Here is a 24,324-nt window from a genome sequence, read left to right as displayed (position 1 = left end):
ATCCATTCCGGAAGTCCGTTCTTAAACCGAAACCATTCTTAAACCGAGGTGCGCTTTCCCTAATGAGGCCTCCCGCCGCCGGTGCCCTTCTACCATTCAGATTCCATTCTTAGACGGAGGTAAAGTTCTCAAACCAAGACACTATTTCCGGTTTTGCGGAGTTTGTAAACCAAATGGTTCTTAAAGTGGACTGTTCTTAAACCAAGATACCACTGTACTGTCTTCAGTGGTTCTATTCCTGCTTCCTTGTCCAGTTTCAGAAAGTGGTAATGTGCTCGATCTCTTGCTATGAAGTTCCATGGGATTCTATTTTTGTTTGCCACGCTTTTCAATATTTACATGAAGCTATTGGAAGAGGTCAGAAATCTTAATGAGGTGTCATCAATATGCAGATTATATCCAGTTCCATGTCTCATTTGCAATGGAGCCACTAATAGGCTGGTTGACAGCCAATAAACTGAAACTCAATCCAGATAAAAAGAAGGCTACATTGGCAGATTATTCATTTGACCAGGAAGGTAGGTTGAACCCATTATTAATGGGATTACAGACACATTGCCCCTGAAAGATTAATGCCTCTGGCATTCCAGGTAGAACACATACACATACATAGGCATGCACTTGTAAGGCAATGTTGCTGCGTTCAGCCCTAACAGATAGCTGCACCTGTTTCCTTTGCAACCATACTCCAACACCCACCCAATCTGATTCTTGGGTGGAGGGAGGCATGGTAAATGATAAGAATAGAGATCAGCCTCTTGCACCTTACATTGCTTAGCTCGTTCACACTGCACTAGAACTTAAGCAGAGCCTTGGATTACAATGGATCGTTTATCCGCCAACTTGAACCCTAAAAGCAAACAGAATGCTTTTGCAATTAGCTCTTGTCTGATTCAGTGGCTGAGATTCCGTACCTTAGGCATAGCCACCAAGATCCCTTGTTTTATAAAGGCTGGTGGATTAACTCAGGTTAATCAGCTGAGCTGTAGTGATATTATTTATAGCATAATCGGTAAAATGCTGATCTCCACCCCGTTTTTTTGTTTTTCATTTGTTTGCTCACTTTGGAAGTGGTGCTGCATTTCATTCCAGCCTGTTGAAATATGATATCTAAGGCGTCCCCGCCTATTTGTTTCATATATAGCCTTATTACAGGATTGCATACAAGCTGCATCCTGCCATACTTCAACCAAGAGACCCAGAAGCTGCTTCCAGGGAATTCATACTGAGCAAAATGCAACTCGCCTTGCCTGGACTGGGGTTAAACCTTTACCTGTTTTTTTATGCAGCTGCTACCTTCTGTCTGGTCAGCGTGCTCCTGAAAGTCATCCGGCTATACCAAAGGAGGCAAAAGCTGATCAGATCTTTGGAGAGCTTCCCAGGGCCACCGAAGCATTGGTTTTATGGACACACCAATGAGGTAGGACTTCTTCATCCCATCTAGTAGAACTCAGAAAAAAAGTGAGTGATTGTAATGTTTTGTGTCAAATAAATGCAGTGCTGTTGCCATTGCTGGTACATCAGACTTTTCGTGAGCAACTACAATGCGGGTGGCAAAGGGCAAAGTAGACATTATGGTGCCATGACCTATGTGTTAGAATGTGAACTAGATTCCTATAAAGCAGGATGCAATTTCACGTACAGAGAAGCAGACATGAGATGAATGCTAGAAGTGCCTATCTGTACTTTACCCAAGAAGCTGCTTGTCCCTAGCCATGGTGCTGTCGCCTTCTGGTTCAGCACCCACTTCCTATTCAACCCACCCATACACTACCTGAAATCAGCCATTTCTCACATTATAGGAATTTGGTGATTTGATTCTAACACAGGGATATGTCGCCATGACCCTGAGGTTGCTTCCAGGCTGTTGTACTAGGTTTAGGTTTACGGACTTGGGTGGCACTGTGGGTTAAACCACAGAGCCTAGGACTTGCCAATCAGAAGGTCGGCAGTTCGAATCCCCGCGACGGGGTGAGCTCCCGTTGCTCGGTCCTAGCTCCTGCCAACCTAGCAGTTTGAAAGCACGTCAAAGTGCAAGTAGATAAATAGGTACCGCTCCGGCAGAAAGGTAAATGGCGTTTCTGTGCGCTGCTCTGGTTTGCCAGAAGCGGCTTTAGTCATGCTAGCCACATGACCTGGAAGCTGTACGCCGGCTCCCTTGGCCAATAAAGCGAGATGAGCACCGCAACCCCAGAGGCAGTCACGACTGGACCTAATGGTCAGGGGCCTCTTTACCTTTACCTTTACTAAGTTTAGGACAGAAACTTAAATGGGGTACAAATTACAGGATGAAGGGGATAGTTTTGGAAGGTATCTGATAAGCCTGCTATGAAGCAGCCCAATGCTTATTGTGGAGTGAGAGATCCCCGATGGCCTGGGGACTTTGTGCTTTAAATCAGGCCTGAAATGTTTTTGAGTCTCCAAGGAAATGGAGCCCTGGTCATGGAGATCTATGTTATGCAGTAGCCCAAAACTTGTTTAGGGGTCTAAGAGCGTATGTACTTCTTTGTTCTGATTGCTCATGCGGATCTGCATGAGATACAGAGCTGGAAATTAGGAATCAGCTTCATCTCATGCCTGATCAAAGACTTTGGAAAACTAAAAAACTTGTTTGTTACTTCATGATATTTTAGGTGGATATAGGCTGGGTAGAATTGGTTATACCAGTGTAAAGCTTCTGAGACCATCTTTATATGTAATGTTTATCAGGCTGCCTTAGGACCCTGAGATAGCCTGGACAGCGGGAAGTCCACACCTAGTTGATTATAATAGCATTGATTTGATTTTTGTCCCCAATTGCCACAGCTCGGTCGAATTGGAGAACTTACCACAATGGTGTCCTGGTCGGAGAGATATCCCAAGGGTCATTCCTTGTGGTTTGGAGCTTTCTTGGGGTTTCTCAATATCTACCATCCAGATTACGCCAAGGCTGTATACAGCAGAGGAGGTAATGAAATGGCCCATTTTAAGGCAATATCTGTACATCTTCTATCTGTACACTCAGTGTCATTTGGTAGCTAAGTTCTATTGATGGGGGACCTGTGGCTCTGCAGATGTTCTTGGACTTCTGTTGCCATCAGCCCCAGTCAACATTCCAATGGTCAGGGATGATGGGAGTTGTAGTCCAGCATCTGGAGTAGCCCAGGTTTCTCATCACAGTTATGTTGTAAGAGCTTAGCTGTAGAAACATCAGAAGCTGCTTATACTGAGTAAGACCATTGGCGCATCTAGCTCAGGATTGTCTACATCGACTGTCAGTGGTTCTCCAGGGTCTCAGACTTGGGTCTCTCTCAATCCTAACTGGAGATGCCAAGGATTGAACATGTGACCTTCTGCATGTGAAGCAGATGCCCCACCATTGAGCTTTTACCCTTCCCTTAGGTATGCTTGCACTCATCACTCCCCTCTGAAGTTGTCCCCTTTAGGCCAGTAGCCTGACTGCCTCGTTTTTCTATTTGGCAAACCAAACCAAACCAAACCAGCAACTAAATTGTAAACCAAACAAAACCAAATAAAACAAAATCAACAGCCATTTTAGCCCAGGAAACCCAGGAAGGTGCGAAAAGTATTGCAAGTATCACTATAGAATTATATGTGATATAGCAAACATTAACTTGTCTTACAAATGCTAATCGATTGAGAGGGAAATTACCTCTGAGATACAGGGGTTGCACATGGTGCTGAAGCTCCAGAAAGAGCTCATTGTTCAGGGGAAGCCATAACCATGTCACTTCTTTGAATCATTCTGAGTGTTAGTCTCTGTGTTTTGCACTTACTATCATATTTTCTCATACCATTTTGCAGGTTTTTACTTGTTAAACTTGCCTTAAACTTGCAGCAAGCCCAACCTTACCCGAAAGGCATATTATTTTATAATAAAAGAAGAGTAGGCCTGGCACTCTTCTATTGCAACCCTTTAATTTGTTCTATTGGCATCGATGCTGAGTCTTCTTTTGCCCTTCCTTCCTGGTCTAGGTCAATGGTAGAACTACCAAGTATTCCTGCCAGCCTATGGTTATGAAAAGCCACATACCCAACACAGCTCAGCAGGAAAGGTTGATTAGGATTGTACTGATAGTGTAATCAGGAACAGAAATCCAGACCTTGAAGCTGAAAAGCTACAATTCCATTTTAGTCATTACAGAGGCAATGTAAATGCCTATAGTTAAAAAACACCTGCCCATAGGGTGTCAGCCACAACAGGAAAAATATTTACGGATCAGCAAGGGCTTATGACAACCAAATGCGACATCTTCAGCAGAGGAGGGGTGATGACCAGCCCTTCATTTTCCAGGTGGAAACAAGCCAGAAATCAGCCCAAGGCAAAGCTTCATCCTTGGAACAGGCACCAGTCTGATCATAGAATCATAGAGTTGGAAGGGACCCTGAGGATCATCTAGTCCAACCCCTGCAATGCAGGAATATGCAGCTGTCCCATATGGGGACTGAACCTGCAACCTTGGCCCTATCAGCACCACGTTCTAACCAGCTGAGCTATGCATCCTGCTGCCTATTCATTGTTCAGTGAGTTCTTATTTAAAGCTCTGTCTACAGTTAGCACAGTTGGAGCTAACTGTGTCTGATAGTTCTCATCTGCTTTTCTCTCCCCCCCCCCCCACTTTTCTCCATATGCAATAATTTTTTCTCTCTTGTGCTTGCAAAACAAATGATTGATGGTCCCAGTGTGCCCTTACATTCTTTCTTTGTTTACACACACTATAGTTGCTACATAAATGCCACGTGGAAAATGTTTTTCTTAAGCATCTGGCTAGAAGTGGAAAATCTCTCTAAAACATGGAACAAAGCCATGATCTTAACTTATCGTACTGAAACATCCATTTGTCTGGCTTAAATATCATCCTGTCATTCTCCTGACATTTCCCCCTGTTGATGGCACTTTGTCCTTTTCTTAAGGTTCCTTCCAGGTCATGCCAATGCCGTGTGGCCTTTTTAGGTTTGACTTGTCGGCATCTAATCAAGGTGTAACTCGCATATTCCACCATTCTCTACCTCCATGCTAGCTAAAAGCATAATAGTTTACACAGATTCAGAGCAAGCGCTTCACTCATATCAGGCCAGGTTGACTAGGCCTTCAGTGGGTTTGGCTAGAGCAACAGAAGACTGATGTTTTATGTGGTTGGTATGCTTCTTGTATCTGCTATATCGCTCAGTAAAATCAGTGCCAGTTCTGGGTTTTGTGGGAACCCTTGGGCTTTGCTCCCTGAGTGTGCCCACCTGCTCTTCCTTTTCACTATTGTCCTCTCACTTCCCTGTGCTTCTGGGCTCAGTTGGCCCCACTTCCAGAGAAAGAGAACACAAGGCATGTTTCTTGTCCTTAATCCTAAACTGCTTGTTTGGAGATATCAGATGATCAGGCAGTAATAGCAAGGAGGAGGAGGAGGAGGAGGAGGAAGATGGCCAGGAGGCTCCAGGAACTGGCAGCGGGCCTTTTACTGGGGTGTGAGTTCTCCAGTGATACCAACTGCTGCCTCTGGCCCTGAGTAGAAAGCTAATACTTTGTGTGCTTGGAAAATGTTTGCCAGACCACTTCAACAGCTTTTGAAAGAAAGCTTTATAATAAGGTTTTCTGAGAAGAAACCTGACTCTGTTATGAAGTGGTGTGATAACAGAAGGATTCCAATCCACTACTTTAGCTGAAGGTCACTTCAGCTCTTGAGTCTTTTATACCTTCTACAACATTATTATTCCTAACATTTATTTGTAGGAATAATCAGTGGGCTTCATATGTTTGTTTTCAGATCCTTACTAAATATATGAGGTGGCAAAATCGCTTTCATTTAAACAAGAACCAACACAGCTTTCCTTGAATTTTCCAGGCGCCCCTTATTTATTCTTATGTATTCTGAGGAGTTTCTGGAGAGCTGTCTCCCAAATTCTGTTTGGTTTCAATTCCTAGTTCTTAATTAACAGCAGCAGTTGGCACCTTCCTCTGTTGCCTCCGGCTGTTTTCACTGTTACTTCTGCCTTTGGTTGATAAGATCTTGCATGATCATTCTAGCAAAACAGTGGGAGCTAGTTATAGAGATGCTGGAGAAATTGGATTCTGTAGGCATTTAAAACCAAATTATCAATTTCGCAGTTTCCGAATTTGTGAACCAAAACATGGCTATCCTTTGAAATTTGCAGGTATCTGAATTTTTGCAATGCAGTAGTCTAACAGACTACTGTTTATTAAAAATATATGTTAGGGGAAAGTGTGCATAAAAGTGAAAGTATTAGTGAAAATAACAACAAGGATGCATAATGTTACGGGATGGCTTGCAGAAATGTGTACGGTCATCAAAACTGCATATAAAATTTGTTTACTCTGAGAAATTTGCACTAAAATGCTGATGAAGTTTCGTGAGGATTTTTATTTAAAAAATTAAAATACAAATAGCAGCAATGTGTGGATAACTGAAAGTCAGATTGGAAAAATGAAACATGGAGAGAACCAAACTTGACAGATCCTTCCTTCCCTAGCCAGCAGAAGTAGTAGCAGAGCTGAGACCCCATCCAACTCATTTGCCCATTTTGAAAAGCAAAACCTTTTTTTCTAAGTATCCCAGGGATTAAAAACAACAGCTTAAGTTGATTAAACTTGATGGTAAAAGTCCGAAATGAACTCAGGAATGTAACAGAGATATATTTAAATGTGAAAAGTGAAGGCCAGAGAGGAAAGATGGAAAAAGAGAGAGAGCATAGATTGATTATTGGAGCCTACATTTCAGATTACTGGAGGAAAGGGGATCTTCTTCTTTTTTATAAAAAAAATATATATTTTATTAACCGACCAATCAAATCAAATCAAATCAAATCACATAAATTCCGAATTACAAAGCCGAATTTTAATTTTTTGTTGGGGGTACCCATATTTCAAGTTCCAAAGGGGATTCCAATCATCTTCTTGCTGCTGCATTAATGTCCACAAATCTGTCCAAATAATGTTCACAATTCTATCCAGTCCTATCTTGCTGTTCCCACATCTCATCTTGTTATTTTCTTATATTTTTCTTTTTTCTTTGTGATCTCTTCTGATAATCTCCTTAAGCAGGTAAACACAAATCATAATCCTGTGTGGATTTTTCCGTCCAATAACCATATCGAGATGGTTTCCATATATCATCACTTCCATAAATAAAAGCACTCTTTCCATCATTAATCTTCACAAATCTGTCGCCTTCTTTAGTCCTCTGAAGAGGTTCGCCCGCAGTATGAAAACAAATGCTTTCCTCCTCCCAGACATAAATCTTTCAACAGAACTTGCCAAAATGGCGACGCTGTTTTTTACTGCATCATCCCAAAGCTCTTGTACTTTTCCACGATCTCCTTAAAACATGCTTTGGTTAGAAATTATCTCCACACAGTCTTAAATCTTCCAGCTTAGGTCATTTAAGCGGCATTTCTGACTTGTGGGGGGGGGGGATTATTGGTTAATCACATAGAAGAAAGAAAGGAAAGTCCCCCCCCCCATCCAGTCCAGTTGCCGACATACCGAGCCTTGGTGTGTCTTCTCATAATATATTCCTGTTTATCCGACCCGTCTTCTTTCTCAGAGATCCCTTCAATTAGCAGTCTTTACTCCCCATTCTTCCTTGAAATATGTGCATTTGCTTCTTCCTAATTGTTTCTTTTGAAGTTGCTGCAGCTAGTGGCGCGAATCAGAGACAGCATCCAGGAGAACTGAAATCCACACAAGGGCTTTCTGCCCAGTGCCCCCACCCCCTCAAGTTCAGGGTGATATATATGGGCACAGCAGGCAAGGGCAGCCCCCCCCATTCCCTGGGGGGGGTAGGGAGGCTGTTTACTCCCATCACAGCCTCTTAATTACCTCGTGTGGGTCGAGAGATGTTATTGTCAGCCATCTTCCAATGCGCCCCTAGTGGCCCCCCGGAGGAAAGGGGATCTTCAGTGGAGATCAATCAATGACATTTCCTCCTCCTCATATCAGCATGGAGATGGTTAGAAGGGAAGGGAAACATGGTCTCTATGTGTTTCTTGAAGAGCAGGCAACAACATTTTTTATGCCTTCATATCTCAGTATGGAAGTTTTGCAGGAAAGGAAAGGAGAAAGGTTCTCTGTTTATCTTCAGCGATGTTTTGATCTCCTCATTTCACTGAGGAGATGCAAAGGGAGGGAGAAGCATTGTTAAAGATCTGGACACAGCATTTCATTCTCCCTATTTATTCTTGGAAGTGCATGTGTGGCATATGCCTGTGACAGCATGTATGAGTATCTTGAATGTGTGTGAGAGAGGGAGGGAGGAGATAATGCAGGGGTGTCCAAACTTTTTTTCAAAGAGGGCCAGATTTGATGAGGTGAACATTCATGAGGGCCGACCAAAGAAGTTGTTGACCTTTTTTTTTGAACCACAGGGCACTGGCGGAGGAAGGGGGAGGGCACCGCCCCCGGCAGCACGATCCCAGTAGGGTGCCATTGCGGCTGCCCCCCGACTGTGCTGGGCGCCAAACCCCTGTGGGTGGCACGCCACGCCCCCAGGACGCGCGCCAGCTCTGCCCCCACCTGCTCTACGCCCCCCGGTGCCGGAGCATGAAGCTCCACCACTGCTACGGGGAGGAACTGCCTGTGGGGGCAGGATTGAATTGACCGGCAGGCGGGATTAGGCCCCCAAAACAGACTTTGGACATGCCTGAAATAATGTATGAGTGTGGAAGAGGAAAATGAGTTAGTGTTTCTGGAAGCAGAACTCCCTACTTCTGGCTCTGATGCTTGTCCACCTTGTGATGAAAATAGATGTGCAAGAGCATCATGATCAGCATCATGTGTGTGCGCTTTAAAAAAAAGTCATACCCTTAGTCATTAATTCAGCGTGTGTGTCAACATGATATTTAGAAAGCAACCCCAAACAGAATGTTAAGTTGGAGGGGTATTAATTATAAATTATATGATTGTGTGGTGTTTCTTTAAAAAAACTTTTTTTTATAGATTTAAGGACAACAACAACATATAGATAAGGGGCGGGGGAATGAAACTACAATAACAAAAGGGGGAAAGGCAATAATAAGCCATCATTTTTCCATGATAATATTTTAAATTTTTTTTTTTGCAATTTCATAAGAGTTCCTTAAAAATAAAAATATTTCTACTAGTTTAGCCAGCCCTCAGCATTTTGTGTCCTTTATTCCATTTTCCTATGCTTTCCCTGTGCTACTTGTCTGCTAATGGTTGTAGCCAACCAATGTTAGCCATACTCAGAATAGACCCACTGATTAATTTTTTTAAAAAAATATATATTAAAATATCCTGCTCTCTTTTTCTGCATTGCTCAATGCACTCATCCTTTTTGAATGTTGCAGATCCGAAGGCTCTTGATTTCTACAATTTTTTTCTCCCATGGATCGGTAAGTAGCATTATGCTTTTGGTTATTACATTTTGATCAGGAATCTCCAACTTCTTTAGGCCCTGGGGCACATCTGGAAATGGTAAGGAACTGCCCCCAAATACCCATTTCACAGAAGAAAAATTTGAAGGTGCTCAGAACAGTCCCTTGAAAAAGAAAAGAACAACCTTAAAATGACCTGCACAGAGCCTAAAACAAGAAAAGGGGGGGGGGGGGAAGGTTATCCCTTAAAAAAAAAAAGCAAGCAAGTATGGGATGGTGAGGGAGCTCTAGCAGGCACCAATGATCCAATAGTGCCCACAGGTGCCACTCCGGGGACTCCAGAGTTAGATGAATTAACTTAACTTAGGGATTCTTCTTGTGGTGCTATCCCTGATTAAATGTGAACAAGGAGTTTCTTCATGTGATGTACTCTGTCCATGGCATACTATCAATCTATATGATAAAATCAGAACACTGAGTTCCAAAGAACAGCCAAATAAGAGGAAACGTTGATTGGGATCCATCTATCTCGGGAGGCAATGGAAGAGGGCGCCTTTGGGGATGAAGTCAAACTGTTGGAGTTACAGAGCCTGCTGTGGCCGTAGAGACCAATACAGGAGAGACATGTTTTGTTGCAGCTGGGGCAGACGAAGATGTCTGGTTGTGCTGATGCAGGTGTACAATGGCTTTTCTTCTTTCTGCGCTCCTCCCAGCAGTCATTCCTCCTCCAGTCACTGCTGTGAATATGTACAACTTGTTATTGCATTGGTCCTTGCATTTAATGTAAGTGACAGCAACATACCTCAGAAGTGCCAAGGAGATTTAAGCTTTTATTGCTCTTTCAAGCAAATATTGGACTTTCTGTCCCTTGGCTGACCTCATTAGGGGAAGGGCAGCTATTCACATTCCATTAATGCAATGCATTTTGTTTATGTTAGACCACTGGCATCTATTCTAAAGAACTGAGTAATCTTCTTGGGAAGACAACGTATGAGCAACTTTGGATAAGGTTGCAGTGCATGTCACTAATCATTATGCTAAGTATCTTGTATAATAATGCCCTGTTCAGATTGAAGCCCCTACTGCAATGCAAGCATAGATCCAATTCCTATTAAAGTATACTGCTTTGTTTCCTGTGTTAAAGTCCGCCATCACGACTGCTGTGTCTCCTTTTGTTTGGGCCACTCCTTTCTTCTGCAATTCCACAAAATTGCCAGGGTTGAATTCTTTGTGGTAGTAGGGTGGAGATCAATGTGATGATCCGCATTAAAGACAACAATCTCTGTATGTCACTTATTGAGAGTACAAAATGCAGATGTATTAGTTGCAGGATTAGATGGGTTTGGCATGGAATTTTAAATCTTTTTAGCATGCCTCTGTTCAGACATGTTCTGCAGAGATTACTAACAAAAAGGAGATTTGACTAGCTTTTTCGTTCCATATTAGGGAAAGGGCTACTGGTATTAGATGGGCCCAAATGGTTCCAGCATCGGCGACTGTTGACTCCTGCATTTCACAGTGATATTTTAAAGTCATATGTGGTACTGATGGTCGATTCCACCAAAGTGATGCTGGTAAGGGCTTTTTTAAAAAAAAAAAAACACACCCCAAAATACCTCTCTCTTATATCTAATAGAAGATCTAAACCAATAGTATTGTGGTTAAACCAGTTCTTTTTTCTGGGGGTATGCAGGGGTACACATACCCCTAAACATTTTGTGAATCTTTGCACTTTTGTCCATTACTGTATTTCTTTTCCCTGCTTCGAACTATAAAATGGTGATTTTCTTGAGTCAAAACATTTTTGTAAGGGAAAAAAGCACTGGGTTAAACTATTCCAGCATGGCAATTGCACTTTGTGCCCAGGTACCAACCAACCTAGAATTTGGAAGCCTTGATCAGAAATGTTGATGCTACTCATAGCTTATTCAGAAACTTAAACCATCTTGTTGTACTCCTCTGAGCCTTGGGAACTTCCAAGCGCAGCAGCACCAGGTTTGATTTCCTTTGGATGAGGGAGTACAAGCCCAGCACTTTCATGCAGCAAGATGAATGTACCTGCTTCAGGCATCAACCTGATGGTGAGATGAAGACATGAATTTGTAGCTGTTTAGTACTGGCCCTGAGGTTTGGCTTGGGATTCTAGAGTTCTGTTTCATTCAGCAAAATGTCTTGGACTAGCACTATTAAAGGATTCAAGCATTGCTTTATTTTCAAATACATTTCAAAATCCTTTGCTTTATTTTTTTTGTAAAGCATCAGGGAAAGCAACGAGGCAGTCCTACAAGGTACCATATATGTGGCTCCACGTCAGATCACCCTAAAGAGACTCTGCCTTCAACAAATTCATAGCTTTGCCTCTGCCTCTTCCAAACACACACACCCTTCCCTTAGCTAGAGGATGAGTGTCACCACTACCTCCAAGCTGAGATGGGTTCCTCATACAAGCACAAACATTGATTCTCAATTAGCTCTCACTGAGGAAAAGCTGACAGTCATGGAGTATTATCCAGAAATCTGCCTAATCTGCCTAACCAGGTCTCATGGAATTATATTTAGACATAGTATTAAAAATACAGGCAACAACACACACACAAACAACACCACAACAAGGTCACCAGCTGCCATCCTTACTTGTGCCATAAACATAATCTATTAACTCACTAACTGATCATATGTACGTTGTATGTTGCATAAGATTCAGGGCGGCGGGGAATCATAGACAGGAAAAAATATAGGCACCAGAGGAGTCGACTCCTAGGGGCACAGGTCCCTTTGGCCCACCCAATAAAATATTTGAGGGGGCCATGCACCCCAGGTTGATGGCCATTGCCATTTAAATGGTGTATCATGTGATCAATTATGTGGGGCGGGGCTTACCCCCCCCATATTTTATTCAAGTTGGCACCCCTGATAGGCACCTTAAATGATTGGAATTTGATTGTCAAAGGTTTAAAGGGCTTCCACATTATAAATAAATGGAAACCACCCTACCGCAATATATAAAAATAAGAATTCATTGCTTACTACACATGCTAGGTTGGTTTGTACAGGATCATAATCACCCAAATATGATTGCTCCACTAGTGTTTAGATGACTGCCACGTTCTCTCTTGGATCTATAATTGCAACAAGGGATTTTGTGGTATTTGTAGTTGTAGGGGAAATCACCTGGGTGTCGAATAATCTGCCTAAATGTTTTTACCGTGAATTGTAAATGTACTAAATAAAGGAATGGATGGTGTGCCCTGCTCATTCTATGTATGGATATATGGACATTGCAGCAGCATGGGTGGATGGCTCAAATATGGATGCCAGAAATCTAATCATCTGAAGAATTTCCTTTTGACGTGTGAAACCTTTCACTCTTACATTAGGATAAATGGGAAAGGCTGATCTCAGAAGATAAATCACTGGATATTTTCCAGCATGTTGGGTCTATGACACTGGACAGCATGCTGAAGTGTATCTTCAGTTATCAAAGCAATTGCCAGCTTGACAGGTATCATAAGAATGGGGGGGGGGGAGAGGGGGGAATTAACTCCAGTTTATAGATGAACCAGAGAACAATTTGGGGGGGGGGGTGGAATCACTTCTAGTATAAACCATTGTCTAGTGAGAACCAATTCATGTGAGCATCAGGCGCACAGAAACTGCTTGAAACCCCTGCACCTGTTTTTTCCAGGCCTATGGGCAATCTCTCATATGTCCCATGTTACAATTCAGAGTGGAATGGGTCTAACTCAGGGGTCAGCAAACTTTTCCAGCAGGGTGCTGTTCCACTGTCCCTCAGATCTTTTTTGGGGGGGCGGTCTATATTTTGGAGGAAAAAAATGAACAAATTCCTATGCCCCAAAATAATCAAGAGATGCATTTTAAATAAAAGCACACATTCTACTCATGTAAAAACACCAGGCAGGCCCCACAAATAACCCAGAGATGCATTTTAAATAAAAGGACACATTCTACTCATGTGAAACACACTGATTCCCGGACCATCCGTGGGCCGGATTTAGAAGGCGATTGGGCCAGATCTGGTCCCAGGCCTTAGTTTGCCTACCCACGGTCTAACTAATCAATATCCACCAAGAATGCTTGCAGTTGTGCTGCCACAACTCACAGTTGTACTGACAGTTACTTTGGACAAAAATGGGGTTTAGTGACTGGAAAGAAGTTGTCTAGAAACTGTTGGTTCCAGGGTAGTTTTTTTCAGGTGTAGTCACAATTCTGCCTCCTTAGGGATAGGAGACATCACTTCCACAATAATTTGCTCTCTCAGACTAATTTGCCTCAGAAGGTTGTTGTGAGTATAAAATGGTGATGGTGGGAAAGACCACCTATTTCTTGGAGGGCAGGTGGAATTAGAGTGTGATAAACAAACTACATTGCTTTGTATTGTGCCTGTTAAAAATAATCACCTCTTAATTAAACTCTTTCTTTGACTCCTCTAGTAAGAATACATATGTCCAAGCAATTAGTGACCTCAGTTGTTTGATGCAGGAAAGAATACAGACATTTCTCTATCACAATGATCTAATCTATCACATCTGTCCTCATGGATACCGTTTCTTCAAGGCTTGCAGAATAGCCCATCGCCACACAGGTATTTCCTTTGGTTCTTCTCTTCATTGGAGGGTTCTACACCTGTACGTACATATCTAAGGCAGCAAGCCTAACCCCACTTAGCCCTATTGAATTAAATGGATCTTACTTCTGAGCAAATATGGTTAGGCTTGTGCGATAACACCCCAAGGGCATGGATAGCTAGCTGCCAGACCCCAAGCAGAACCCAACTGCAAAATTTAATCTGCAGAAAGTCAACCTGTGCTCTCCTGGGGGGTGGGGGGATGCTGAGCAATTCTGGTGCCTCTCAGGGGTTTCCTAAACCCTTGACTTTTCAACAGTGGCACTTCAGATATGTAATAGCTTCTCCAGAGAGACTCGCCTGGCACTTCTGAAGAAGTGTGCATGCACACGAAAGCTCATACCAAGAACTAACTTAGTTGGTCTTTAAGGTGCTACCGGAAGGGATTTTTTTTGTTTTGACTATGGCAGACCAACACGGCTACCCATCTGTAACCTGTTTTACAGTCTTTTCAATACCAGAAGATTTTTTTTATTCACCCACATTTTTTACCTGTGTTGTAAATCTGGACCATAAACTATTTTATGCTGTCTTTATGTAAGGATGTCTTTATCGCTGTCTAAAACCTAAAACCCTGAGTTTGCTCTGAGAATGGCTTAGTTAGATGCCACCCAAAATAAATGGATGTGTAGACTTTTTAAAAAAAGAATATTTGATAGTTGATAACATGTCAGGTTTCATATATGATTTCTGACAAAATCAAGTCAATCAAAAGATGCTAGCAAGTCTAAAGTATGCGAGTTTCCAATTTTTAGGTTAAGGTTTTACATTTCAAACTCAAAATGTCATATCCAAAGTTAAATAGCAATGCTTGCCAATATTTGTTTGCAATTATTTGTTTCAGCAGGTCTAGTAACAACAGTCTTAACCGTGGACTCAGCTATACAGCTGCAAAGAAAACGTTTTAAGTGCAATATACAATGTGACACTAGATGGTGATGGCAAGCCTTATGGAAAATTCAATGTATTTTAAAAAATGTTTTTAAAAAGAAACATTTTCAGAATTTTTTTAATGTGTGTAGGTTCCACCCTTAAGTCCTGTCCCACTGTGGCAATTTCTTCATCCTTTTAAAGTTAGTAACATACAGAAAATTACATAGAAGCAGTGAATGTCATGACGTCTGTTTGGGGAAATGATTAGATTTATTACTTTTTTGACACAGAAAAGGTGATTAGGGAAAGAAAGGCACTCCTTAAAGATGAACGGGAACTTGAGAAGATCCAAAAGAAGAGATATCTAGACTTTCTGGATATTCTTCTCTGTGCCAGGGTGAGTAAAATCCACATCATGTCTTTCCAAATAAGGGATATATGCATGTATGCAGCCAACAGTCTTGTCCCTTAGATACATTGGTTTACAGTGTTTCTATCTCACTGCCCAGCCAAAAAGGGCTTCCAGAGTGGCTTACTTAAAATAATCAATAATCCCATGAAGGAGGCAAGTGGCTGCATGTGACGGAAAACAAAGCAAGTCATCCGTGGCTTTTGATCTTGATCATTCTCCATTTTTCAGGATGTAAATGGTGAGGGATTATCTGATGAAGACATACGTTCTGAGGTGGACACTTTCCTCTTTGAGGGTCACGATACCACCACCAGCGGGATTTCCTGGACCTTATATGCCATGGCCCAGAATCCAGAGCACCAGCAAAAATGCAGGGAGGAGATAAAGGAGATTCTTGGAGAGCGAGAGACTCTGCGCTGGTGAGAAGGTCCTTCGCTCGCTATCTGTTTTTCTTTTGTGAGGATCCCTGCTGAAGCAGGGCAAGCTTTACTGTTTTCCAAGCAAATATGTGACTCTCTTGTCAGACCTGAAGTGGAAAAGTTTTAGATTTTTGAAAACCCTGGTTAATACATGGGAACTCTTTGGAGAGGTAAGATGCCACAAAAAGTTTCAGTTTGCTTCAGAAATTGCAAATAGTGCTGACCCCCATGAATGTGAGAGTGTGTCATGCTTCAGCATTTTCAGATTCATAGTTAACGCTGAAGGTTAATTTGTTTGGGAGAGGTACATGTGTCTCATATTCAAGTTCCCCCTCAGTTATTTCACTGCATGTATAAATGCAGTTTTGACCAAACTGCGGGAGGCAGTGGAAGACAGAAGTGCCTGGCGTGCTCTGGCCATGTGGTCACGAAGAGTCAGACACGACTAAACGACTAAACAACAACAACAACATAAATGCAGAATATGCAAGGATGCTCAAATCTCTTTTTTTGTCACTTCTTTTAATATCCGACTCCACTGTCTGTGGAATATTTTTGTCTTCTTGTCACTTGTGAATCTTCCTCACAGTTTGTTTGTTTGTTTCTCCCAGGGATGACCTTAGTAAGATGACTTACACTACGATGTGTATTAAGGAAAGCCTCCGTGTTTATCCTCCTGTTCCTCAGGTGTACCGAGAGCTCAATAAACCAGTCACATTTCCTGATGGAAAGACATTGCCTGCAGGTCTGCCTCATTATGTTTGATTACATTTCACAGTATTTTCAATGACAGACATGAAGGATGGAAACTGAAAGAGTGGCAACGGTGTCCCGATTGTTGGGTTTGTGACAAGTATCTGGCATGATGGGGTGATAGGGTTGACTTGCTCATTTGTCTTGAAGGATATAATTCTCTATCTGATTTTGGAGTCATGTGCCCCTAAAGGCTGTTGAGAGGCTTAGAAGTTGTACTACAAAAGTTCTTTGTGTTAGGACACTGGAACTAAAGAGGCAAGACACAAGGTTTGGGATGTTACTAGGGCAACTTCATTAAACTACAACATTAAGAACTTCTAAGCTGAATAGGAAATATCTATATGTGGAAATACACATCCTCTGTCAGGCTCCTAAGTATGCCATATCCAAATTTTAAAGTATGTCTGGCTAAGATCCTTGCCTCACTGAAGACAAGTTTGAATTAGACAAGCCAATGCCAGGATAAGGCATCTTCATATTTTCCTCTGCAGATATATTTACATATTAAACTATGCACCACTTCGGAGGCAGTTTGTAAAACTGACTGTGGTCAAGGAATGACAAAATAAATAAAAATGAAGTATAAAGTCACCCTGAGGACTTCCAGATTAATCTATCTGCTCCATGAGTTCTGGCAAAACTCTTTGTCACCTCAGAGAATGACCATGTCTTAATGAAAGCAGACTCAAATCCCCACTAAGGCATTGTAACCCACACGCAAGTAACTTAGCAACAAATACCACAAAATACATTGGGATGCCATAACAGCTCCATCTTAAGCAATCCTTCCCTGGGGCCTTTCTGCAATCCAGCAATGCAGCACTGAAAACACAACTTTGTGATGTGTTCCATTTACTAATCAGATATTTCTCCCTTCTCCCTCCAATCCTTAACAGGTGCTTTGATATCCCTGAATATTTATGCTCTTCACAAAAATCCTGAAGTGTGGAAGGATCCTCAGGTATTTATGCTCTGGAGCATTGTTTGGTCAATGGTTTAGAGCATGTTGAATGCACATTTTAAGTGTGTTTATTGCACACTAAAAGCAGGTGACTCCTCCCCCAAGAATAATGAGAACTGTTGTTTCTGCCTCACAGAGCTTCCATTTCCAGAACCCTTAACATACTACAGTTCCCAGGATTCTTTGGGGGAAATCATGTGCTTTGACTGTGCACTGAATATGTTTTAAATGTGTAGCATGGATGTGCACTTAGAATCACAGTACCACAGCAGTGTTGCATGCAAAATGGGATAAATGTACAGTTGCTCAATTCCTTATGTGTGAGGTGGAGACTTTGGGGATGCTCTAGGATGTGGGCTTCTGGTATTGTACCCCACTTTTCTGGGAGGGATCCCTTGAGAATTGTGCAAAATGGCAAGAGTTGGAGCATGAAAATTTGCTGCAACTTGGGACAACTTAGCATTCCACAGCCTAATGTTGACATACCCGCCAACATTTGTCTGATAAAAATAGGGACATCCCATTCCATAATGATAATTTTACTGTTTATACCCCACACATCTTACTGGGTTGTCCCAGCCATTCTGGGCAGCTTCCAACATATATAAAATCATAATAAAACATTCAGCATTAAAAAATAAATAAATCCCTATACAGGATTGCCTTCAGACGGCTCAGGGGTCACAAAACTCCATACCCTCCAACATTTCTCCAGTGAAAATAGAGACATCCTAAGGGAAAGTGGGACATTCTGGGATAAAATCTGAAACTTCTCTAAATCAGGGATGTGCCTGGAAAATAGGGACACTTGGCGGGTCTGCATTGATTGCCCTGTGTTGATGTATAGACAATATCAAGCAGATGCAGCATGGATTCAGAGCAATGAACATTCTGTGATTGAAAATACAGGAAGGAAAAATAAATAACAATAAAAATTCTTAGCCAAAGTAACTCTGAAAAGAAGAAGAGTTTGGATTTGATATCCCGCTTTATCACTATCCGAAGGAGTCTCAAGGCGGCTAACATTCTCCTTTCCCTTCCTCCCCCACAACAAACACTCTGTGAGGTGAGTGGGGCTGAGAGACTTCAAAGAAGTGTGACTAGCCCAAAGTCACCCAGCAGCTACATGTGGAGGAGCAGAGATGCGAACCCGGTTCCCCAGATTACGAGTCTACTGCTCTTAACCACTAGACCACACTGACTCTCTAGACCACAAAAGAAGAATTCTGCAACCTTTAATTTTTCTGCAAATGATACACATTGTACTCTTGCTTAATTTAACTTGCATAATGTACATTACTTCTGTTGGCCATGGGGAGCATTTATCTAGGGCACTGAAGTCTCATTTTCTCCCTGCCCACTGGATGGAAACCTTCAGCCACAGCTCAGAGATTTCACCAGACATTGCCACATACTTTTAAGCCCATTTTGCACAGCCTTTTCAGCAGAGCTGTGGGATAGCAGGAAGTAGTATGGAGGAGCTACTGGAATAGATGATAATAACCCTGGGAGAAAAAGACATTGCCAAAAAAGCAGGGGTGTTTGGGTAATGAGGAACCCCCGGCAACTTTCTACATGTCTATGCACATCCATGTTGCCAAACTGAAGGCTAGCCCACATATACATGTACATCACTTGAATTCTGTCTTTGATGTCTGGCAGTGGCATTTGAATGCATCATGTGACCTCAGTGAAAACCACTGTGCTTTACAAGAGTGAAAGCTCCTCTTGTGGTGTTGTGACTGTGATGGTCTCTTCACTTTAATAATAATAATAATAATAATAATAATAATAATAATAATAATAATAATTTATTATTTGTACCCCGCCCATCTGGCTGGGTTTCCTCAGCCACTCTGGGCGGCTTCCATAGAAACCAAAGATACAGTAAAATATCACAGATTAAAAACTTCCCTGAACAGGGCTGCCTTAAGATGTCTTCTGAATATCAGGTAGTTATTTATCGCTTTGACATCTGATGGGAGGGCGTTCCACAGGGCGGGCGCCACTACCGAGAAGGCCCTCTGCCTGGTTCCCTGTAGCTTTGCTTCTCGCAATGAGGGAACCGCCAGAAGGCCCTTGGCACTGGACCTCAGCGTCCGGGCAGAATGATGGGGGTGGAGACGCTCCTTCAGGTATACTGGGCTGAGGCCGTTTAGAGCTTTAAAGGTCAACACCAGCACTTTGAATTGTGCTCGGAAACGTACTGGGAGCCAATGTAGGTCTTTCAAGACCGGTGTTATGTGGTCTCGGCGGCCGCCCCCGGTCACCAGTCTAGCTGCCACATTCTGGATTACTTGTAGTTTCCGAGTCACCTTCAAAGGTAGCCCCACGTAGAGCACATTGCAGTAGTCCAAGCGGGAGATAACTAGAGCATGCACCACTCTGGCGAGACAGTCCGCGGGCAGGTAGGGTCTTAGCCTGCGTACCAGGTGGAGCTGGTAGACAGCTGCCCTGGACACAGAATTGACCTGCGCCTCCATGGACAGCTGTGAGTCCAAAATGACTCCCAGGCTGCCACCTGGTCCTTCAGGGGCACAGTTACCCTATTCAGGACCAGGGAGTCCTCCACACGAGCCTGCCCCCTGTCTCCCAAAAACAGTACTTCTGTCTTGTCAGGATTCAACTTCAATCCATTAGCCGCCATCCATCCTCCAACCGCCTCCAGGCACTCACACAGGACCTTCACCGCCTTCACTGGTTCTGATTTAAAAGAGAGGTAGAGCTGGGTATCATCTGCATATTGATGGACACCCAGTCCAAACCCCAAATCAATATCACTTGATATTGCAGTGATCCAATGATCAGCATGCATGCATGAAGCAGGTCCAAGTACATCTCGTTGCTGATGCAAGCTGCTGATAACTACAGTCTTACTCTCTTTCAGGTGTTTGATCCTCTAAGGTTTTCACCCGATAATTCATCTCAAAGACATTCCTATGCCTTTTTGCCATTTGCTGCTGGACCCAGGTAATACAACTAATGATGTAAAGTTGTTCACTGAAAATAGACAGAAGCAAGATGAAAGATAGTCAGCCAAAGCAAAACTTGATTTATATGATCAATGAGTGAAGTTCATCCTCAGAATTATGGATTGCTGCTTACCTGTGTCTGGTTCTCACTGATATTGTGACAAGGAGAACGGAACGGCCCCCTTCCATGGGACAGAAGGTTTGTTCTCTCTTTTTTAAGGAATGAACAGAGTCATCTTTCCAGAAAGATTAGCTTTTCCCCCTGATAAAGGGGTCCCTGTGTGAGTGTTCTGTTTACTGAGGATTTAGGACCAATCCACACTCTTTGGGTTGCCTCTGCCCCCAAGTCCAGGGCAATCCATGTGGGGGGTTTTCTATGGGTTAAATGCATCCATAGAGAAGCAGTTGTCTGAACACACCACAGATCTTGCTCTTAATTTAGCACACTATTGCACTTAGTACATGGATTTATGGATCCTTAAGAAATAGTTTTACTGTGGATATATTCTGCCTGTGATGACAACAAACACCCAAGATTAAAAATAAACTCAAAATGTGGTTAGTATGAATGGATTAAGGACTTAGATGGTCATAACTGAGGATCAGGAATCCTGCACTGCAATCCAAATTCTTCTTTATTTAAGCCCTCTGTGAAAACACCCCATTGCTTCAGAACAGGTTTTGCCAAGCTAGCAAAACAGTTCCCATCAGCATGAGTTTGCTGGCTGGAGCTGAGGGGAGCTGAGGTTCAAAGCGGCTGTAGGGCAGCTGTAGATTGGGAAAGGCTTCTTTAGAAGTATTCCCACCCACACACCAAAATGTCCCATTTCCCATGTACCATCACTTCTTCATTCATTTCATATTCTAGTAACCCATTAGTTCTGCAGCTGGAATAAACAAGGACAGTTGAGGAGCTGGTTGCAAATTGCAGAAACCACACAGCTTCAGGGTTTATGGGTTTTTGGCACCTGCATTCTTGTTTAGACACACGTACCCAAATGTTTAGAAAGTTTGTATGAGTTTTAATTTGCTTGTGGGCTATTCTGTTGCTAGCTTCCTGTATGTTTTAAATCATGGTTGTAAATTTTTATTGTTTTATCTTGTATGTAAACCACTTTGAGATTTATTTCTATAATCAAGCAGAACAGGTGACTCCCCATACGTGAAGTACTGGCAGATAATTAAATAATCCAATTCATGCCTGGAAATGGCAGGAGAGAGCTGTAGAGTCCTCATAGTTCATGAGGAGACCCTCAGCGAGGGCAGAGGAACCCTCAATGAAGGCCAGAGGTGCAGCAAGGCTTTGTTTGCGCTGCCCAGCCTCTCCGCCTAACAGCTGATGTAGCTGCTGCTTTCCTGTGTGTCCTTCAGCCTCCTGTCAGCCCCAGGATATTTTTGGATACTGTATTTTTGGTATGGATTGAAGAGAGAGTGACAGAAAAGGCGTTTGGGGGGGGCTCTGTGCCTTATGCACGCGGGGGGGGGGGCCGTGTAAGTGTGGCAACGCTCATATATGATTCTTATGACATGAAATACTAATATATATATATATATATATATATATAAATAATTTTATGGGCCTGTTCAAGTTTCAGCTTGAATGTTTTTTCTTCCTCAGGAATTGCATTGGGCAACAGTTTGCTATGATGGAGTTGAAACTGGCGGTTGCTCTGACTTTGCTGCGCTTCCAAGTTGCACCAGATCCTGCTAATCCTCCCCTTGAGAAACCTCAGCTCATAATGCGCTCTTGGAATGGGATTCACTTATATTTAAAGAAGCTTGCATAGATTATCTGCAACCACAGAACATGACTCTTGTAAATAATAAAACTTGTGTAGCTGCTAAGATCTTTATCGCTATTTGATAGATCAGAAGAAACATATTACAGTTAAACCTCGGCTTCTGAACGGCTCCATTTCCAAATGTTTCGGCTCCTGAACGCCAAAAACCTGGAAGTAAATGCTCCGGCTTTCACACATTTTTCAGAAGCCGAATGTCTGACACGACTTCCGCTTGAGTGCAGGAAGCTCTTGCAACCAATCGGAAGCCGTGTCTCAGTTGTCGAACGTTTTGGAAGCCTAATGGGCTTCCGGAACAGATTACGTTTGATGACCGAGGTTTGACTTTATACATTTAAAGAGCTATGATACTGCTATCCCTGCTGTTTTTCAGTACCTGTCAAAGACCGTCCTCTTCCAACAAGCCTTTTAAGTAGAAATCTTTCCTAGCCTGCACTTGTATTGGAATCCCCAATGTGTTTGAATTTTAAAAATTGCTCGAGTGTTTGCCTCCATGGGCTCCATTGGGAGGAAGGGTAAGATATTAGGAAGGAAGGAAGGAAGGAAGGAAGGAAGGAAGGAAGGAAGGAAGGAAGGAAAAACCTCTATGAGAAGCAGCCATGGTGTTGAACAACTTCAAGTAAACATGCATAACAGAATCCAGTTACAGACACAGATTATAATAATACCTAGTACAGTGCCAGAGTAGCTGGTTAAATGGTTAAATTATCTTAGAAGAGTTGTATTGTGTGATTCCCCCCCCCACACACACACACAGTGAAGCATGGATATTGGGAGGGCCTGAGAATTTTGTGTCCTTACTAATAAAGGGGGAGGGGCAACCCAAACTTCCTTGAGCCAATATTTCTTTGCTTCACTTCTCTCAGCATTCATCTGTGTTGTGTAAGACATTCAGATAAGGCTATACCCAGGACATTATTGAACCATTCCTCTTCAGTAAGAACAATTCAAGACATCACATGTCCCTGGGCCCTTCAATCGCCAGGTGGCGTGTTTGATTCCATAGTACAACTATGCACTGTGTAGCATATCTGTAACTTGTTTTTCTACCCAGCAGCTCAAATGTGTACATTTTCCTCCCCTACCTGCTTCTATATTTGCAGCAGCCCTGTGTGGTGGGCTAGGTTACGTTAATATAGATACATAAGCAGCAGCAGGGGGCCCAATCCACATACAATGTACCAGGCCCAGGAAATACTGTTGACGTCTCTGAGATTACCGTTGTTCCTGATCTGGAAATTCTCCCAGCTGGTGCATAACGGGGCAGCTAGGCTGATGGTGGGGACAGACTACAGCCAGCACACAACTCTGGGGCTTAAAAGCTTTCACTGGGTACCCATACGCCACTGGACCAAGTTCAAAGTTATTGCATTAATTTACAGGGCCTCAAACAACATGGACACAGGATACCTTAAGGATCCCCTGGTTCTATATATCCAAGGCTTTTTTCAGAGGGAATTAACAGGAACTCAGTTCCGGCACCACTGTCATTCTAAGAAAACAAGGGAGGTGTTCATAGTGAGTTCCAGCACCTCTTTTTCTAGAAAAATAGCACTGTATATATCCTTGGGAAGTGATTTTGATTGGCAGAATGTCCCATGGAAAAAGCTGAAGTCCCCTTACCCTGATTCATAACTCTAGTCAAATTTGCAGAATTTCTGTACAGTGGTACCTTGGGTTACATACGCTTCAGGTTACAGACTCCGCTAACCCAGAAATAGTACCTTGGGTTAAGAACTTTGCTTCAGGATGAGAACAGAAATCGTGCTCCGGCGGCACGGCAGCAGCGGGAGGCCCCATTAGCTAAAGTGGTGCTTCAGGTTAAGAACAGTTTCAGGTTTGCTTCGAATTAAGTACTTAACCCGAGGTACTACTGTATTTTTATTTTGTTTTCTCCTGCATAAATCTTGTGCTTCTCAGCTCCTGCTATCAGAAGCTTGAGCTGTGCAATCTGGGACCTTGTGACATGGCAATACATTAGATATTGTACTTTCATACAATAAAACTCAGGTTAATGCTTACAGAGCGTAATTATATGACCTCAACACACACACACACATACATTCACATCCAACATAGTCACATGTAGGAACTGCATATTTTATGACTGAATAGATATTAAAGGGCACAATAGTTGTTACA

At 42.6% G+C, this 24,324-nt stretch overlaps 1 protein-coding gene across 2 annotated transcripts; it reads left to right on the top strand.

Annotated features, from left to right (window-relative positions):
- The first annotated feature begins 1,146 nt into the window (after nt 1-1,146).
- Nucleotides 1,147-22,228, top strand: LOC114599040 (cytochrome P450 4B1-like). 2 transcript variants are annotated; one of them, XM_028733567.2, is made up of 12 exons: nt 1,150-1,420; nt 2,806-2,947; nt 9,319-9,363; nt 10,792-10,919; nt 12,723-12,847; nt 13,797-13,948; nt 15,154-15,260; nt 15,504-15,694; nt 16,306-16,439; nt 17,347-17,411; nt 20,299-20,381; nt 22,002-22,228. In XM_028733567.2, the coding sequence occupies exons 1-12, from the start codon at nt 1,235-1,237 to the stop codon at nt 22,168-22,170; spliced, it is 1,527 nt and encodes a 508-aa protein (XP_028589400.1). In that variant the 5' UTR covers nt 1,150-1,234; the 3' UTR covers nt 22,171-22,228. The 2 variants fall into 2 exon arrangements, with proteins under 2 accessions (XP_077784887.1, XP_028589400.1); XM_077928761.1 differs by lacking the exon at nt 9,319-9,363 and having other exon boundaries at nt 1,147-1,420.
- The last annotated feature ends 2,096 nt before the right edge of the window (nt 22,229-24,324 follow it).

Source organism: Podarcis muralis, chromosome 5 (assembly GCF_964188315.1).
Source record: "Podarcis muralis chromosome 5, rPodMur119.hap1.1, whole genome shotgun sequence".
NCBI lineage: Eukaryota > Metazoa > Chordata > Lepidosauria > Squamata > Lacertidae > Podarcis > Podarcis muralis.
Note: the sequence above shows the minus strand (reverse complement) of the source record. Positions and strands in the feature narration are given on the sequence as shown.